Source organism: Alligator sinensis, unplaced genomic scaffold, assembly GCF_000455745.1.
Source record: "Alligator sinensis unplaced genomic scaffold, ASM45574v1 scaffold358_1, whole genome shotgun sequence".
Lineage (NCBI taxonomy): Eukaryota > Metazoa > Chordata > Crocodylia > Alligatoridae > Alligator > Alligator sinensis.
Genome location: NW_005842121.1, coordinates 2,103,758 through 2,123,854, shown reverse-complemented (window position 1 = coordinate 2,123,854; position 20,097 = coordinate 2,103,758). Strand labels below are relative to the sequence as shown.

General features: G+C 46.3%; 1 protein-coding gene across 1 annotated transcript in view; it reads left to right on the top strand.

Moving 5' to 3' along the window:
- The window catches only part of DDHD1 (DDHD domain containing 1), an 87,616-nt gene that overhangs the window by 11,731 nt on the left and 55,788 nt on the right, over positions 1 to 20,097 (top strand). Inside the window, exons 3-4 of the mRNA XM_014520484.2 lie at positions 673 to 801; positions 2,929 to 3,076. Coding sequence (XP_014375970.1) covers positions 673 to 801; positions 2,929 to 3,076 — 277 coding nt within the window. The remainder of the gene's footprint in view (positions 1 to 672; positions 802 to 2,928; positions 3,077 to 20,097) is intronic.

Below are 20,097 nucleotides of genomic sequence, written 5' to 3'. Positions count from 1 at the left end.
GTACCTGTGTATGGAAACTGTTAGCTGAAGTGTTGGCCAGCTGCATGCAAAGTACTGGTGATCCTCTTTCAAAAATCACCATTCTGTCCTGGGGAAAGAATTTCTGGTTCAGAAACATTTATCCGTGGAGCTTAGAGCTGTGTTTCGCCCACTTGGAGGGACTCTAGCTGTTAGTTCTTCACATGTAACCCCAAATGCAGGTGTGTGCACCTTAGAGCTACAGTCATGGGTAAGGACTCCAGTGTGCTAAGTGCTGTACACACAGGACACAGAGATGGCATGAGTGTACCTGCTCATTCAGGCTTGAGTTGACATCAAGGGCACAGGTGTACATCTGACTGCACCAGCTGAGTCAAATAATTTGCAAGCACTAGGTCCCCCATGAGTTGCCTTTTTAGCTAAGAGTACCTTTCATCAGGGAGTCTCCATTCCTAAAAGGAAGAACCATGTGGGAAGGGAGTAAAGCGGAATTGTTCTGATGTTTCCAAAAGGAATTGCCCAACTGCTCTAGCCGGGCAAGTCTAACATTTATAAATATTTTAAGGTCAAAGCAATACAGACTTCAAATTTAAATACTAGAATGTCACTGTATTTTTTGTGTGTCCCTCTTCCCCTCTCTGTCTGGATTTTCACTTAGTCATTTAAATTAAAAGTTGTTCCTTTTTACTACAGCTGTTCATAGTTTAAAGTTGAGTCGCAATCATGTGGACTGGCACAGTGTGGATGAAGTGTATCTTTACAGTGATGCAACAACATCTAAAATTGCAAGAACTGTTACTCAAAAATTGGGGTTTTCCAAAGGTAATGTTTCTGAGCATTTGTAAAGAATATTGTAAAGACTGTTGTTTTAATAGCGTCTGTTATGCTGATATTATGAGAAGAAAATTCTAGAGCCCATCTGGTTGTCAAGTTTGAAGTTCTTTGGTTCATTGGTAGATAGTTTTTGCTGTTGCACTTTTGTGGGTGAATGACTCAGAGAAGTGCTGTTAAGTTGTTGCATACATTTGTAATTAAAAACAAAATAGACTAACAATTTAATTTTACTAAATAGTTTAAATAGAAGCTTTTGTGTTGCTTAAAACCCTGCTTTCGAAGAATGTTAAGGTTGTGAAGTCAGGCACTCCAGAGCTACAAAATACCAACATAAAAGTTACTTGTGCAGCTTTAAATTGTCCCTCTTGTGCATATGCTTTAACTACTTGATCTCTCACATTTTTTCCACAGGATTCCTGACTCATTCAGTGCATAATATAGATTTGACATGGGGCTGGATCGATCTTGTGTTGCTAGAGAGACTATTTTCTATCGGGCCTCTGCCTCATTTGTTGCAGAAGTTGGAAGGTGTGTAGAAAATGAGGCAGGGTTGTGCAAAAAGACAGGATAGCTTCACAGATAAGTTAAGTGAATCCTAGTGTTCCTATGTGGTGCTGGACAGGTCACATAAATCAAAATGCACACAGGCTCCCTTCACCATATGTTCCTCATTTTCTGCGCAGTCCGATCGAGAGAGCTGGTGTTAAACAGAACGGGTGAGCACAGACAATAGAGATCAAGAGAGGACCTGCGCTGGGAACCTAGGAGTGGAAATTTCTCTGAAAGAATAAAGACGGAAGAGGTTTCTGACATGGGGCACCCAAATGAGTTGACTGTTGGCTTTAATATCAGTGCCTCTCTTTTCACAGTGTAAAATGATAACCCCTCTCATCTCACAGGGATGTTGTGAGGCTAGTTCATTTATGTTCATAAAGAATTAAAATATTATGTTGAGATCACCATAGACAAGCCTTGAGGAAGCTAATCACTGTATTCAGAGCAGGGTATGGACTGTGTTCAATGAATAATACAAAGGGCCAAACACTGAATGAGAAGGGGGCGGGGGTTGAATAGCTGCCCATTCAGTGAGCGTAAGTCATTCTGCACATTGAGTGAGGCACTGAAAACTGCAGTTATAGTCTATTCAAAATGGGGCAAAATAAATGTTCCACAGACTACCCTTTAATCTGGTATTTCCTAACTTTCAAGTGCTTGACTTTGCAATCATAACATTTTTCAAATATAAGGGCTTTATTTTATGGTACTTTGGTTGTTTTAGAAACCTTTTTTTTTTGGTTTTTATCATTGAATGCCATTGAACCCCCACATAGTGACCGTGGGGGTTGCTATCATTCACAGCACAATACTTGATCTAACTGGTGCTATTGTAAGACACTTCTCTTCTATTTGTAAATGCCCCTGGGGTCGGGATGGAGGTGTATTTTGCCAGAGGATTTCACAGCTGTCTACAAGGCAGTATACAAATGTTGAGGCTAGGGCTGTATGAATAGCTGATTTAGACGTTCAGCTACTGAACTGAAAAAATGTGGGGGGGGGATATCAATTTGGATCAACCTAAAATGAAGGTCTTGGGTTTTGTCACTGAAATGAAAAGTAAAAATTTCCCCCCAGCTCGATTCATTGAATGCGAGGGAGTTGCATATCAATCATGCTGATGATGCTTTTTGTATCCATAGGTTAGAAACACAGCTGCCAAGAAGCTTTGTATATACACTAATCTCTGTGGGAGTATTTTCAAAATTTGAGAAAATTAAATGTTTGATATTTGAAATGTACAGCGGCATGTCATTTGTTATAAACACGAATTGTCTATCATTCAGCTGTTTGAAAATTCATTTTTTCAAAACAGCCTTTAAATGATAAAATCTGCACTGAAAATGACATTGGATGGTAAGTTTAATGAGAATTGGGCATCCAAGGTCTCTCGGACAACTTTGAACATCTGAGGCATCGTGTGTGCTCATTTTTCAAATTGTATATATTTTGCAAAATTGTTTGTGTGTTTATGTAATGTAGATGCGTTGTCTAGCAGAATATATGATGATGTCAGGCATCAAGGAATACAGTTGATTGAGGGTATTTTTTTTTCTGCAGCGTCCAGTAGTGGGACAAGACTTCATAGAGGCTATGTAGAAGAAGCCACATTAGAAGACAAGCCGCCGCAAACTGGTCACATAGTGTTTGTTGTGCATGGTATTGGGCAGAAAATGGACCAAGGAAGGATCATCAAAAACACAGCTATGTGAGTGTTTCATCATATATTCAGTAATGACTCGGGAGTGAATAAAAACCAACACATCGAGACTCTGCTAGCATCATTCAGATACTTAATGATCTGAATGATGACACCAGAGCCTTCATTAGAAGGTGTCTTTTCTCCAGGGTCATTTATGCTGACATTATGGATGCACAACTATTTGTAGCTTGCATCTTAAATTCCAGCTTGAATTTCTGGGCCTAGCAAGAGCAGTGCCAAGCCAGAAGACCTAAGCCTTCGTTTGATTCCCTGGCCAGCACCTTTAGCTCTACTGAGGCAAGATAATGCATTTCTAGGGCTTGTGATGAGTGACCTACAGAGCCATCAAAGGAGAAGAGTTCACTTGATTAAAAACAAAGGGAATCTCATCTGTCTCTCCTTGGTTGGCAGATTAGTCAGTGAGCTAAAAGCACACAAGTGTGGGAAGGGCGAAGGGGGAGTTAGGGTACATGGTGCTGCTCCTGACAGCAGGCATTGCTTGGTTATGAGTAGAGTAGCCACTCTCCCAAGTCTGATTAATTTATTTTACATTTGAGTTCTGCTGGGGGGAAAAATAAGCATCCTAAATTTTTATGTTGACCACCAACCTTGTATCTTAATGATCTCTTACAAGGCTAATATGTGAATGGCTTGATTCAAGCCGTTGAGCTGACTGAATTTTTAAGATTCTCCACCTTTTTATAGACTAAAACAGAAGGCAGTGGGGAAAACAATTCAGTGACCTTTCTTTTTCACTGCATCCAGTTTCAAGGGGAAGCTGTGGGGATGTCATACTATGTATGTAATGTCTGTAGGGGACACACCTCTTAACCTGACATGTGGGGGTGAGATCCCCTTCCTGTACTAAATGGTGAGTTCATCTAGCCCATCACATGATCCACCCTCAGACTGGGTAGCAGCCTTTCTGTAGTTTGGGGTACAACTGGGAAGAGGGTTAAGACCAGACAGACTACAAAGAGGAGTGGATTGGTTAACAGCCAGGCTTTAAAAGGGTCTGAACCCACATGTGGATATCTCCCTCCAACCTAGAGATACTAAGGTAGCCTCACTGGTGTATACTTTCCCATCTCTTCTCCAAGGGCATCAGGAGGTTGCTCTAGTCGCAGAGGGTCTGTTGGCTTTGTTCCACTAGGGCTGTGGAGGAGTGGTTCCTGGGGTCTGCCCCGAACCGTATGGCTCCCCACAGTGTGTTTTGCTGGGCGAAGGAATGTGCCTCTCCCAAACAGTCCCCTATTGTAATGGGGTCCCTATTGTAATGGGACCCAAACAGTCCCCTATTGTAATCCTGTACCCATTACAGGACTCGGCTAGGAGTCCTGTTGCTGAGATTTTCTTCCTCAGAACACCTTTGATTTGGGCTTAAGCATAAGAAACAGTTACTGCATATATCTGGCATGTCCCCTGCATCTATCTTGTTTATTCTGAGATCAGGTACAATTTGTATTTCTGCTCGCAGCAGAAAAACCCAAACCCTGCTGTACAAGTATTACTTTGAATTCTGTAAAAACTGTTCAAAGTCTTAGTGCAGTCAGCATGCAAGAACATTTTAATGGTGGTCTAAGGATGAGCTACTGACCTCGCCAAAGGTCCCTGTAGCATGCTCTCTCTTTAGGGAATGGACTCTTTGAAAAGTCAGTGAAACATCAGTGACTCACCATTAGTCAGATGTTACTAATTGCAAAGGTCAAAACTCTTCTGAGTCTGGTTTTAAATGTTGTTAATTGCATTAAGAAGGAGTTCGGTCTAATGTTTGTGAGGTGTTGACCTATCGTGCTGTTACTGTCAGGACCAGGACATGGGCAGCCAGATCTGGGGGTTGATCAGGAATGTGAGTTACTGGATTAGAGGAAGCCAGAGTTGGAGTGGGCGAGCAGAGTCCGGATGTGAGCCAGGTCGCGAATCAAGAGGTTGAGAGGGGAGCGCAATCACGAGCCAGGAAATCAAGAACTACCTAGAGTCAGGCCTGCATCCTCCCAGTCAGTGAGGTACCAGACTTTCCCCAGTCTCTACCTTGCAGGATTTTGTGGTGGTCAGGTCCAGTGTGGGAAGGAATTCTCTATATTGGCTTTAAGAGGGATATATGAAACACTAGGTGGACTTGTAGGGCTCCAGATAGTTGTAATTTTTACGCCACAGGGTTGATCTGCAGGGTTGGCCTATATAGGAGGGTCCTAGGAAACTAGCCCAATTTTCATGAAGATGTTGGGCAACAGAATAGGCAAGACCTGACCAGCCATCTTGGTCAGCCTTCTTGACACTATAAATTTTCCTTGGATTTTCATTTCACTTGCTTGTGAACCTCACAGATATGCTGTACCAGTCTGCAGTTGTGGGGTAGGTGGATTCTGTATGCAGTGCCATATGAAACTGGGGCTGGACCCTGTTGTTTGCAAACAAAGGACTTTGCCTCGTGAAGGAGTTGTTCAGAGTTGTTGCATGCAGACTCTGAGCGTCGGCAAGGAAGACCAGCTATTCTGCTGAAAATTAAGGTAGCAATGGAGGGACTGCTCCAAGATCCTGTTTGTCCTTTCAGCTTGGCAATTGATGTGCAGATGGTAGGCAGATGAGTAGTGGTTGCAGACTCCTACCAGCTGTAAGGATGTGGGCCAGAACTGGAAGACAAATTAGGGTCCTCAGTCAGATACGATGCATTCTGGAAGTCTTTGAAGTTGTACCCATTGTTGCCTCAACATCTTGGATTGAGGAACCAGTGGATGGTTGAGAGAGAAAATACTAGAGGGACTGGAGTTTCCACTCCACTATTATGGGTTTATTTAATGGATAGCGCACACTTTTGAACTAAGAAAAGTACTAGGTACCTTTCAAGTTGGTTCTTGTTGATCAGACCATTTAGTCTCACTGGGACCTTTGGGGTCACAGTCCAGTAGCGCAGCAATCTAGTAGTCCAGTGACTTTGTTCCCAATTTTTTAATACCTTTGTTACTTGTATGTTCATTATTTCTACTATGACTACTGCTGCTGACTGTTTACAGGCTCTTTGCATAATAAATTTTTCACCATTGGGCATTTTTCTAAAACCTTATATACATAAACATATCCATAGTTGCATACTTTTCCTACCACAATTTCTCTCTTTCTGCACATCTTCCCACTGTCCTTGACGCAGGTTTTTTTTTAATGCTATGACAAAAAATTTGCAGCTGCTTGCTCAACTTTAACTAGACAGTAGCCTTTTGCAAGCTCAGTTGCTAGGCAACATTTGCAGGAGTAGCCATTCGCATTTTTATGGGTATAGTCCTTTCCTTGGTGGCCAGTGTTCACATTGGCCATTATCCATGTCATTATGCTAAGTCTTCTGCTTAGCATGCTTCACGCTGCTGCAGCCTACGGGGCTGTAACCAATAGCTAGGTTTATACTCTAAATAAAGAGTTGTGGCTGCACACTGCAAAACCCTGAGTGCCATCGCCCACGGGTTGCCTCATCAATTCACAAATGCTTTAGCAGCTGTTGGACGTTTTGAGAGCATTGTACATGTCAACAGAGGTGCTTTATACAGCAGGACATCACACTTGTGCTTACAAACATCACAACCCACAAACACAACAACAAAACAACCAGGCACAGTAGCAGGTAAAAAAAAGTCCTGTAGCAAAGGGGCAACCATCCAAAAATATTTCCCACCAGTGTTGTTCTCCAGCCTCTTGCTTTTTTTTAATCTGGTCTAAAACTTGCTGAACAGTATTTCCATCGTGATGTACTGTAACTAGGAATTTTTTAGCTTGTGTTTTGACTTTTTCTATCAAAGCCTGCAATTTCCTGTGAAATGGCATTTCTGTAGCCATTGTTAGATGTATGCCTATAAGAGGGGGCGTTACTTTATACGATGTATAATTCCTGATTAACAACTGACTAGTGAAAATGGGGCTATAAAGTAAAAATCACATCCCTTAATGACGGTAACATTACCTGCACGCGTTTGAATAATTAAACACACTGGCATTATACTTCATCAGGAGCAATAATCAGGCATGTGGTATGAAGACATATGCATGCTTATCCCATGTCTGCTTTGCAGTTGATCCCACAAGGGTCAGTTGCAAGATGACGCTGTCCTTCAGTTGTTGGAGAGCAGGTGCCTTGGCTTCACAAATCAATCCAGTCCCTATTCAAGTATGCATATACACTTCATCCTCACACACAACAATTTCACTTTTAATAATCAACACTTCCTCCAGATGATGGGAACAGCTATGGGCACTAAAATGGCCCCACAGTATGCCAACCTTTTTATGAGCCACCTGGAAGAAGACTTCCTCAAGAACTGCACCATCAAACCCTTGCTGTACTTACGATATATCGATGACATCTTCATCATTTGGAGTGAGAACCTGGAATCTCTACTTGAGTTCCACCAGAAATCCAACAGTCACCATCCCTCCATCCAACTTTCTTTAGAATACTCCAACACCAACATCCCCTTTTTAGACACAAGGATCAGTATCCAGAAGGGTAAAATACAGACCACAGTATACAAGAAACCCACAGACCAACATACATATCTGCACAGAACCAGCAATCACCCTAAACACACCAAAAAAGCTGTGATATACAGCCAAGCCCTCAGATACCACCGCATCTGTACTGAAGACAACACCCGGGATTGCCACCTCACCAATCTTAAAAAGGCTTTCACCCAGCAAGGACACTCCTCCAGAGAGGTAGATCGCACGTTTGAAAGAGCCACCTGGATACCACGTGAAGAACTGCTGCAGTACAGAAGAAAAACACCCACAAATCTCACACCGCTGGTTATGACGTATCACCCCTCCCTTGAACCTGTACGGAAAATCCTCCAAAAATTGCAACCCATATTAGAAAAAGACCCTATTCTTAAAAAGATCTTCCCAGAGCCACCCATCCTAGCCTTCAGACAAGCACCGAACCTCGCCAACCTCATCACCAGAAGCAAACTTCCTCAAGCCCAGAACACGCCAAAAGGATCCAGACCGTGCCATGACAAGAAATGCAAAACCTGCCCCCACATCTCCACCACCCCCACTATTACTACACCCCACAACAGAGCCGTCAGCATCCCAGGATCTTACAGCTGCACCTCCAGGAATGTAGTATACCTCATCCAATGCACCAAATGACCTGATGGAAGATATGTAGGAGAGACCAGACAACAACTGCGCACCAGCATGAACGCACACCGGAAATCCATCAAAGACAGAAATACCCAATTACCGGTGGGGGCACGTTTCTCACAGGAGGGCCACTCTCTCTCCAATCTCTCAGTCCTGATCCTCAAGGGAAATTTACACAGCACTTCCCAGAGACGAGCCTATGAGCTCCATTTCATCAACCTGCTGGATACTAGAGATCAGGGACTAAACATAGACATTGGATTTTTGATACATTATAATCTGCCTGGCAACTGACTCCCCCGCCCAGCCCAGCCCAGCCCCTGGCTTCTTTACTTTTCATCCCATCCAGGAAGAGCACACACCGACTGCTGCAGCTTCCTGAGCCTGACAAAGGGTTTTTGAACCCGAAAGCTTGCTTAATAACTATTCTCCAAACATTTGGGTTGGTCTAATAAAAGATATATCAAATTCACCCAAGGAACCTTGTCTGCCTGGGTCCAAATCAACACTTATTTGTGTCCATCTTCTGAACCCAGTTCTGGTGATCTGGTTGCAATTTTTGAAGAGGCCCAGTCCTTTGGGGTAGGCACACAGGGACTGGGCCTTCACATGTAGACTGCAACAGCTTGCAATTGCTTCTCCCTTTTGGTTGCTGCATCCCGCAGTCTGCCTTATTTCTGTGGGTAAGGTTCCATTGTCTCCATCTCTTAAGACTTCTGAAGTGACAATCTGTACCCAAGGTTGGGCTTGGATGCAGCTTAAAGCTAGTGAAATGCTTGCATGCTGTACTCCCAGGACTTGCAAGCAAGTCAGATTGTTCCCAAGCAACCACTGTTCCATTCCCATCTGTACTAAAACTAAGTTAAGAGGCTTTCCCAAATGTTGCAGTTACTTTTAGCTTGTTGGCCAGAATCTCAACATCCATGTTCTTGAGGGTTCCTGGGCTTGTGCCTTCTCCTCCTAGAGCTGTTCCCAACCAATCTCATTTTCCCTGTGCAACCAGGCCAGGCAGCCTGTATGCAGTGAGGTGATAAATGGAGAGCACAAGGGGTTCACTTGGGATATGTTAGAACTTGAGAGGGACAGAATAATCTTTTTGAGGAACTGTAATGTAGAAGCCAGCAACTCTTGGATGTGGCCTCATTTTGTCGCATAGGGGCCAGCCTGAGATACCTTTGGTGTATATTCTTCAGCATACTTTTTGGGCTCCTGCACAGTCCACATACCTTCTAATTCAGGGCATCATGATTACTTGTATTTCCTTAACACCATGCTGTTAAGCTAATAGGTGGTGGTAGACATGACCTGTGGTCTTGATTGTCATGTTCCTGCTGACTGCAGTTGACTCTCTTGTATTTTCTTGACTCCCTGAAGCAGTTCAGTAAGAAATGAAACGGTGCCTTCTGGGTGGAACCATTCAAATTAGAGTAGTTGAATATGCAAGTTTATTACTCCAAATTAACTAATTGTCCTGCTTTTCCAAGCTTAGGCATCTGCCACTCTACAAAATGACAAGGAGGATGATGGGTAACTTCTTGTGCAGTGGTATTTTTAATAGGTACCTTTCCCTGGCACCAGTATGGCATGTATGTACTCATGAGGGTCATAGAGTCGATTACTGGATTTCCACATGCTTAAGTATTAGAATATATTCGCCGCTTGTAACCCGCCAGTTCTACCTTTGGTAGGAGTGTGGAATCATTACTATGACAATCCAGTCGATGGTTTCACGAAGAGGGCATGTCGATGCAACCTCTCCAGAACTATATGGATAATGTCACGTGTTGTTTGGGGTCCTCTGAGAAGATCAAGATGTCGACCAGGTAGGCAATGACAAACTGGTCTCATAGGTCCTACAGCATGTTCTTGATAAAGTACTGAAATGTGGCTGGTGCATGGGTTAACCCAGATGGTATGATTAGGGATCTAAATGCCTGTCCTGGGTCTGGAATGCATTTTCCCATTCATCACCAGACCATGTTTGACCTGTGGAGATCAAGTTTAGTGAGAGCACAAGTAGTCTTTCGACAGTCCAACAACTCTGGGATCAGAGGTGGGGGTATTGATCCCAGACTGTGATCTGGTTCACAGTCCAGTAGTTTGCACAGAGGCATAGGCTTCCATCTTTCTTTGTGACAAATAGGATTGGAGCCCCAGCAGGGGAGATGGATTCCCATATAAACCCCCCGTCCAGGTTCTCGTGAAAGTACTCACAGAGGTCAGCCATCTCGGGCTCAGACATGGTGTAGGTAGGCCCCACTGGGATTTATGCCCCAGGCTATAAGTCAGGGGGGGGCATCTGCAGTCCTCATGTGGCCTTTTTATTTCTTTTTTCGAAAACATCAGCCCTAGTCTTTGTATTTCCAGGGTAGGCTAGGCTTTGCTCCAGGAGGTGGAGCCCTCTGCAGACAGTACCTGCTTGGATTCCCACCTGAATCATAGGGCAGGCAGCCCCCCAGGGCTTCCAACAGTGTCACTTGCAGTAGGAGTCCTTGTGGGTTTTCCATTGGACCAGGGGATCATGATGGGCAAGCCAGGGGAAACTTAGATTCTCAGGGTAATGCAGGATCCAGGTTGCCCCAAAGTGAAGTTTTTCCCTGTGCCCCTGGATTTCCACAAGTGTGCTGGTTTCCTAGACCAGGGGGCCACATGGTAGGGGCAAGCTGTCAATGCTTTCAGTTACTCCTGGCATGGGTTATTGCTGCAGAGGCATTTGTAAGGCTCAGAGCAACAGTTTTTCATCAATGAAACGGCCTGCTGCTCCAGCGTCTGGCAGAACAGATGATACTGGGAGTGCACAAGTCTGGCCTGGGGCCTGCAGTTGGGCACATAGTTGTATTTGATGGTTCAGGTCAGGACCAGTTTGGATTTTAGTCACTGGGGGGTTGTGCTAACCCAGCCCCTCGGGGCCTGGCATGGCACATTTCCTGTGTTTTCTATCATGGGGCAGCAGGCAAGCACATGTCCAGGCGTCCCACGTTAGAAGCACAGGTTGTGCTGGTGGCAGTGTTCCCACACTATCAGGGTGAGATGATGGTGGTTCCTCATCTGTTTGCATGGGTTCCACCACAGGTTTGGGAGCAGAGGTACTCAAACCAGGCCCTCTTCATGAATGAGCTGGTATGGACAAACTGTCAGCACTGGGGTGTTGGCAACCAGACCTGGGGGCTGATCAGGGATCAGGATTACCAGATTGGAAGCAAAAACATTGAACCCAGAGATGGAGCAGGTGAGCAGAGTCCAGGGGCAAGCTGGGTCAGGAACCAGAAGCCAACAAATCTATATAGGGATCAGGAGTTTGGCCCAAGACCAGGAAAAAACATGTTGCCCAGCCACTTCTTGCTGTTCTTCCTTGTCTTAAATGGAGGAAATGGCTGGTCGGGTATTATGAACCAGCTACTTTGGTCACACGGAGTGGATGAAGTTTGGGGCGTGAAGCATTCTCCGTCTACCCTTTGGGAGGAGCAGAAATAGTGGCAAGCTGTGATGGGCTGCTGGTGGCTCAGCAAAGGTCCTGAGTTTGAGGCTAAAGACCTGACAACTATGGAGTCATGATAGTAGATAAACAGGATACATCTGTCAGCAGCGCGTAGTTTCAAATTAAAGTCTTTTGAAAGATGTGGCACAACATATGTGTTAACTTCTGCTTCCTCACTGTACTATTTAAGCACATTCATTATCCAAATGTAGCATGGCAGCTGGCATAACAATCTGTTCCTGTCAAAGTTGATGTCAACTAAAAGCTAATTTTAATAAGGGACAGTGCTTTTGCACATCTAGAGCAGTCATTTGGGTGGCTTAAAAATAAATTTTTGCACTGGATTTTAGCTGATTAACATAGCATGTTTGTGGAGAAGAATGTCACAGGGTGCCTAACTCTCAGGTAGGTGGCTATTGGCATTGTGTGTTTAAGAGAAGGTTTTGATTTGCCGTCTCAGGAAGCACTCCAGAGTTCAAGCAGAAAGGTGCTCTTCAGTCCTCTTCTGGAAAATGCAGTTGCCTTCATTTTGGATCTCCTGCAGTTTCCTGTGACTCAACTTTACTTTTGGTTTCTGATCCTGAGCAATGAGGAGGGGAAGAGAACTGTTCACTCAGTGGGTGATTTAACTAATACATGTTCCCTGCAGGCAGTGTTGCTTTTCTAGAACACATCATCACCTTTCTTTGTCCATATTACTTCAAATTTTAAGCTGAAATGTGTTGTTTTTTTTTCATATTTCTGACCTCTCCTGCTACATTAACTTTCTTCTTTGATCCAATTTTCTTAGCTTTGTTCACATTACTTTTCTACGCTTGGAAATTTTATTGGAATTGTTATTCTGGAGTGGTTATTTCAGTAAAAGCCTTTATGTGGAACACTGTTTTTTCTGGAACTGGAGCGTCCACTTTAGGAAGCTTATATCTTGTGTGTTTCTATAAATCTCATGTGTTTCAAAGTAATATACCATAGTTACCTGAATCCAAGACAGTCCTCCACTACTTAGGTTCTTTAAGTGGAAAACTGTAAATTTGTTATAATTTTTAGAGGTGCACCGATGCATCGGTCTGATATCAGATCAGCACCGATATAAAGAAAATTGGCTGTATTAGAAATCGGCCTGATGTGGCCGATAATTTGGCTGATAAATGCCACAGCACAGCACGCAAGCAGCAAGGAGCACAGCCCGGCAGTTTGGAAAGCTGCATATAGCTGGTAAGTGTTGTAGTGGAAGGGGAGGGAGGGGATGTGGGGGGCAGATTAATGTCCCACTTAGGGAAGGAGGGAGGGGGCAGGGTCTGGGGAAGGCACTGCCCAGTTGGGGTGGGGCACAGGATGGAGCTGCAGCTCATCCGGGTGGGAGGTGGGGCATGTGCCCCGCAGATCTGCGTGGGTCGGGCAGGCTGCAGCTGTGGGCTGGAGCCAGGGCTGCACCAGGATCTTCTCAGCAGGGGCTGGGCTCTGGGTGGGCAGCGGCAGCTATGGGAGGGGGCTACAGGGGGGCCTGTAGCCCCCCCTCCCAGCACCAGCACAGCTCCGGCTCAACCCCCACCTCCACCCCATGCCAGAAAGAACTGGGGCTGTGCCAGGTGGGCAATGGCAGCACTGGGAGAGGGGGTTGGGGGGGGCTGCAGCCCCCTCCATAGCCCCCTCCCAGCACCACTGCCACCGCCAATCCCAGCTCCTGCTGACTGAGCCCGGCCCAGTCCTGGCTCCAGCCCTCAGCTGCAGCCCACTTGCCCCACCCCACACAGACCTGGGGGGCACATGACCCCTCCCCCCATGCCCTCCCAGGGTGCATGCAGTGGTGGGAGCTGCCCCACACCCCCCGGACAAGCAGTGGCTCCGTCGCGCACCCTGTTCTGCCCAGTTAGGCAGCATCTGCCCCGGCCCCATTCCCTCCCTTACCACAGGGGGTATTGATCTCCTCCCCCCGCTTCACTCCCCCCCTCCCCTTCCACCACAACAGACTTACCAGCTGAATGCAACTGTATCGGAAATCAGATCGATATCAACTGATATGCCTCCTTAAAAATCGGCTATCGGTATCGCCCCCCAAAATCTCTATCGGTGCACTCCTAATAATTTCCTAGATTAATTATCAAACAGTTATCTTAAATTTGTCCTCAACCCTCCCTGTCATTTGCCTCCCTGCCCGTGGCCCTGCTGCTTGTTCCACCACCCAACCCTCCCCGCTGCCTGGTTTTCCTCCCCTTATTTGTGCTGTCGCCCCATCCCCCTGGCATCCTGCTGCCAAATTTCCGAACCTGTACTTCTGATCAGCAGCAGTGCAGGTCAGGACTGGGTAGCAACATGTGCTGCTGCCTGGTATTTGTGTCTCCCCCCCACTCACACTGCCACATTTGCTGACCCCTGCTGCTACCTGATCAACAGAACGGGGCAGGAGATGGGGCAGCAGCGCACTACTGTACCGCTCGCCTATGGTACTGCCACCCCTGCCGAATCCCCCATCCAAGCTCCAACCTGTGCTGCTGCCCCCATCCCCTGCATATCCCCAACCCAGATTGCCACCCTTCCTGCTCTCTGACCCACACTCACCAAACTGGTGCTGGGTCCAAGCAGCAGCAGTCTCAGAAGCTGCAGCTCTGGCCCTGGGCTGAAACTGAGATTGGGGCTGGGGCAGAGCTGGAGCACTGGCACTCAAATCCAAGATGAGCCTTGTTTTTCACTGTTGTTTACTCGTCTTGGATTTCAGTAAATATGGTATTTCTGCTTATGGCACAAAAACATAATCTTGCTCTGCAGGGTCTTCTTTAGGAAGTCCATTAAAAAGTTCAGAATCCTAATATAGGTCACATTAGAGATTATTTTGACTGTAGGTTATAGTCATGAGGTAACTAATATAGGCATGGGGGGGTGTGCATGTGTGTGCATGTGTACACGTGTTTGTATGTATATATTATTTGTATCATAAATAATTCCAGAATAGCTATTTTAGTAAAGTCTAAGTGTACGGAAGCCCTTCATTATGTATTAGACCAGAAGGCCTTTTTGCTAGTCCATCAGTGCATTTGGCTGTTGGAAGATTTCCTTTTGCTGTTTTCAATGGTAAAACTCTTCTCAGTTACAGGAGAGTTTGATAAGGACAGAGCTACCTGTTTATTTTCTATTTTTAATTAGTGGCTATGTTTCTCTCTCTAACCAAGGTAACCAGTCAGCATCTGACAAAGCGAGACTGGGTTAACGAAAGCTTGTGCTCTATATAAAATTAAATAAGCTTGTGTATATATACAATTCCAATCTGGTTTAATTTGTATATAAAGGCACATATCTCTACCCTGCCTTCTGACTGACTTGTAATACTGTCTTAACTTTCTCAGATGGATCTGGCAGGCAAGGTTCTTTGGGTAGACGTGATATCTTTTATTAGACCAACTAAGTAGTTGGGAAAAAAAGCTCTTTGCAAACTTTCGGGTGCAATCACCCTTCTTCAGGCATAGGGAGTCTCTGCTGTTCTGAGACTCCAAGGAACCAAAGAAACTACAAGTGTGACCAGATGTCGGTGAGAATGTAAATAGGTGGAAATTAGGAAAACAAGAGGTAGAGCAGGGAAGGGATGGGGAGAAATTGAGAGGGACTGTTTGGCACTGGTGGGACGGCATCTGGAGTCCTGTGTCCAGTTTTGGGCCCCCCACTGCAGAAAGGATGTGGACACATTGGAGAGGCTCCAGTGGAGGGCAGTGCAAATGGTTTTGGGGCTGGGGGAACTGGATTTATTTAGTCTGCAGAAGAGAAGACCGAGGGGGATTGAATAGCAGCCTTCAATTCCCTGCAGGGGGGTTGCAAAGAGGATGGAGCTGGGCTGGTCTCAGTGGGGGCAGATGACAGAACAAGGAGCAATGGGCTCAAGTTGCAACAAGGGAAGTTTAGGTTGGATATTAGGAAAAAGTTTCTCATAAAGAGAGTAGTGAAGCACGGGAACAAGTTACCCGGAGAAATGCAGCCCAAAACAACAGCTCCAAAGGACCGGGACTATTCTTTGCATCTCATGAGATGTCTTCCTCCATCCAGTGGTTTCCATGCCGGCAGGCCAGTGACATGTTCTGCATATACCTCGTGATCTCATAATCCCATCCCAGTACCATGTACTTGGTACATGTTCTGGGCATGTGTGTTCTTGGCTTCCAGCTGCAATCTCAGCTCTGTACTGTGCCTTGCACTAAGCACGTCCATTCCCAGCTCTTCACCCAACAGCGTGTGCCTGTGCCATGCACAAAATATAATCAAATCATAGAAATGAAGGGCTGGAAGGGACCTCGAAAGATCATTGAGTCCAATCCCCCTGCTCTGGACAGGAATACTGCTGGGATCAGAAGATCCCAGCAAGGTGTCTGTGCAGTCTCCTCTCGAAGACTTCCGAGGTTGGGGACTGCACCATCTCCTTGGAAAGTCTAGTCCAGGTTCTGGTCACCCTTACCATAAATACATTCTTCCTGACCTCCAACCTGAAACCATCCTCTAACAATTTATGACCATTGGTCCTTGTCCTCCCCTGGGGCGCCCTAGTGAGCAGTTTTTCTCCCAGCTCCCAATATTCACCCCGTACATGCTTATAGACGGCCACCAAGTCCGCCCTCAGCCTTCTCTTCCCCAGGCTGAACAGTCCCAGATCCCTTAGTCTTCCCTCATAAAGTTTGTCCTCCAGGCCCTTGATCGTTCTCGCAGCCCTTCTCTGCACCCTTTCAAGATTCTCCGCGTCTTTTTTGAAGTGTGTGGCAGGCACCCAGGGCAGAGCCAGGAGAATACAGGCAGGGATGCTGTCTATGTTTTGTTGACCTCTCCTCCGGCTGCCGCTTTCCCAAGGGCCTGGCTGGGCCAGCCTACCTGCAACACCTTCCCCCGTGCCTGCTTCTCCCCGGACCCTGCCCCAAGTGCCTAGCCCCAGCGCTTGGCACCCCAGTGCTGCCCCATCCGGATGGGATGGGGCATCGGTTTGCCTGAGCCGCAGCCGAGCCCTCCCTCCCAGCCCTGGGCCTGGGCTCCCCCTGCTCCAGGACCATTAGGGAGGCCTGAGCACCTCGGCCCTGGTGGCTGCTACTGGGGTGTCGCTGCCTCCCTCCACCGGACTCTGCCCTGGACCAGCGGGCCCGAGCCACAGCCAGTAGCAGTGGGGGACACACCTTGTTTCTCTCTTCCCTTTTTTTCCCTCTTTCCGTCTTCTCGTCTTTTTTTCTCTCTCCTTTTTTCTATTTCTTCTCTTTTTCCTCTCCTTTTTCTCTTTCTCTTCTTTTTCTCTCCCCTTTTTTCTTTCTTTACCTTTCTTGTTCTCTCCTCTTTCTCTTCTTTATCTCTTTTTCTCTCTCATCACAACATGCTTAACAAAAAAAGAATACACAAGAACGTAGACGTTTTGGGTTTTTTGGCACTCCGGCCAAAAACGTTGTCGTACCCCTGTGCGTGGAGTGTAGTAGAAAGAAAAGGAGACCTGAAGCCCCCTCTTTGGCATCTAGAATAATCACAGGAAAAGTTCGGGGGAATAGTTGTAGGGGGATAGTATATCACCATAGGGGATGGTGCTGAATGTCTTCTTTATGGTTCTGCTCTGTCAGCACTTCTGAGCTCTCAGTGAACAAAGATGCCTCTAAGGACAGTCCTTTGTTTAAGGATCATGGGGAAAAAGCCACTTATGAAAACCGGTCCTTCTCAGCCCTAGTCATAAAACTAGGTTTAAAAAAAATGTTTGAATGATCTCTTTCACTAACAAGTTCCCTGTCCGGGGGTGCTGCATTTCCCCAGTAACTGTACCAGACCACACAGCCTAAAGGGGCAAGGCAACAACCCCCTGACCTCTGGCACTCTTCCAGCATATTCCTTCCTTGCCCTTTCACTGTTCCTACCATCCTTGTTCTGTGCCAGATCATCTTAGGAATAGCTGATGTTTGAGGAGCTGCGTACTGTAACCCTTTTGACTGAATAACCGAGCAACTTGCTTTCCTTTGATCACCTTGTGCCCGTTGTTCAGGCAGCAGGTTATGAGCATGAGTCAGGATTACGCTACTCTTGGCCTGGGTGCACAACTCAAATTTTATCGAGACCCACTTGCAAGTGACATTTTTCCAAAAGGAGTGGGATCTGTTCTGTTGGATAGAAACCCTCAGCATGTTTGCAAGTGGAAGCTGTACTGCACAAGCGGGTAAGTGTGCTGACGAATGAATCTCCAGGCAGTGGTGACACTGACTCATTATGTTGCCTTTCAGACTTCTTTTATCATTCCATGAAGTGTTTAATAAAAAAATCCTAGTAGGCCACTTGGGATTCCCCTGGCACTTCATGGAGCCTGTATTTTCTGCACTGCTTCTAGAATTACTTAGTAGCTCTTTTTTGTCTTCTCCCTGTATATTTAAAAGTATTATCAAGAAAATTAGATGAGAGCCTGCCTGCGGATTTCAAAGCATTCTCAAATGGTCTTAAACAGGAAATGTTGGTAGGCGGCAGGGTGGGGACACTTCCAAAAGGAGCCCCTGCAGAGTGCTAGCAAAAATCTTCTATGAGCACAATGCTCATTCTTTGTCAGCTGTCAAGGTTAAGACTTAAGATCACCATTCTTGGGTGCAGCTTGGTTTTTGACAATAAGCTGCCTACAAACTCCCTGCTTCAGCACAGATCTGAAATGAAGATGTATAGCTTGCTAGAAACATCAGCTCACCTCCAGGTTGGTCTAATAAAAGATATCAACTCGAACCAAAAGGCTCTGTCTTGGGCATAGCAGTTTAGCTCATGCCAGGCCGAGTTTGTTACTCTCAATGGCTTTTCCAGCATTTGTATGATTCTCTCCTTAAAGAACTTGGAGATAATAAAACTAGTTTTTCTCTTTAGCTGTTACTCTGGACTGAGTACCAGTGATGCTGACACCAGACCCTTAGAGAGCTGCAGTCCAGATTGTCCTTAAGCTGGCCAACAGAACATTTTAGGGTGCCTTGGAAGGTTACTTGAAGAGGGTTTGGACTGAGCCATCTACATCAGGCAAACCATGCCCTTTAAGGCCTAGGTAGGGCAAGGTCACACCTTAGAAACTGACTGGTTCAGAGAGGCATGAGTTTTCATGGGCTACAGCCTGCTTCATCAAATGCTAAGTAGGTTGTTGCCTGTGCAAACTCATGCCTTTCTGAACCGGTTGGTCTCTAAGGGCATTGACAGACGTGCAGGCCCTCACTAACTCATGGCGCTTTACATAAAGTGCCATGAGTTAAAGCACCCTACAAAAGTGCCCGTAGGTTAAGCCCCCCCCCCCCCCCCGGGCCCACATTCACCTGTTGAGTTGGGTGGGGGGGAATCTAGCCTTCTAGCCTAGCCCTGGCCCCCCTTCCAGCTCTGCTGCTGCTTGCAGGAAGGGGGTGGAGAGAGGGGAATGGAAGCGAGCTGCAGGCTGGGGATTGCCCAGGGGGAGGGGGGCTGTAAGGCGTTGGGGCTCCACCATCAGCCCAGCCTTAAGGTTCTCCAAAGTGGAGCGCCTTCATCTGATCCCTCATTTGATAAGGGTTAATTTGTCGCATAATCGGCACTTTAAAAGCGCTCTGCAGCCCCGCACGTGTGTCACAGCGCAGCTGTAGAACGCTTTCAGGGGGCCAATCTCGCAACAAATATAACTTCTGTCTGCATCCTGAGGTGCCACCTTGTCCTACCTTTTGCCTGACTTCTGACTAACCAGCTAACCACCTCTCTTTTAAGGCCTAGTCGGTGTAAGCTTCCCGGAAGCAATAGGGAGGTTGGCGTCAGTCTCCTAGAATCCCTGCGGCGAGCGTCTTTGCCGTTGGGGTCCAGCCTTCCTTTGCTGTGAGCTGAGATATTCGAGTAGCCCTTGGCAAAGGATTTTTTTTTAAGACCGATAGAATCAAAAGATACATACGTTGCCTTTTTCATCATTCTGATGACTGCTTCTGGTTTCCAGGCAGCCTATCCCTCCAGCAAAGTAAATGCTTATTGACAAGTCAGCTAAAGAGGCTTTTGTACTCCCTTCCATTAAAGATTAATTGAAAACAGCAGCTGGCAACCAGTAAAGGATTCTTCAGGTGGCAGTGGAACAAGTGCTGTAAAAGACACCCCTCCCCCACAAGTGTTTGCACCATGTTTTTCCTCTTTCTGGTGGTCATACTCATTGCTTCTACTATTATAGCACCTAAAATACCAACCCTGTTTGTGCTAGCTACTAGGGCTGTGCCAAGCTTCAGTCACTGATTCGATTCGGCGGAGATACGGCCCAATTCGGTGGCCGAATCTCCGAATCCGAATTGAATCAGGAGGCCCCTTAAACCCTCCGAATCGATTTGGAAAGATTCTACAATTCGGATGTAGACACAGCTTTAAATGTTTTTTCTACGTACCTCCAGGTAGCAGGCGGCTCATGAACACTGCGATGCTGGGGTGCATGGAGCGGCCCCCCAAGGCGTCGCGGGAGTGT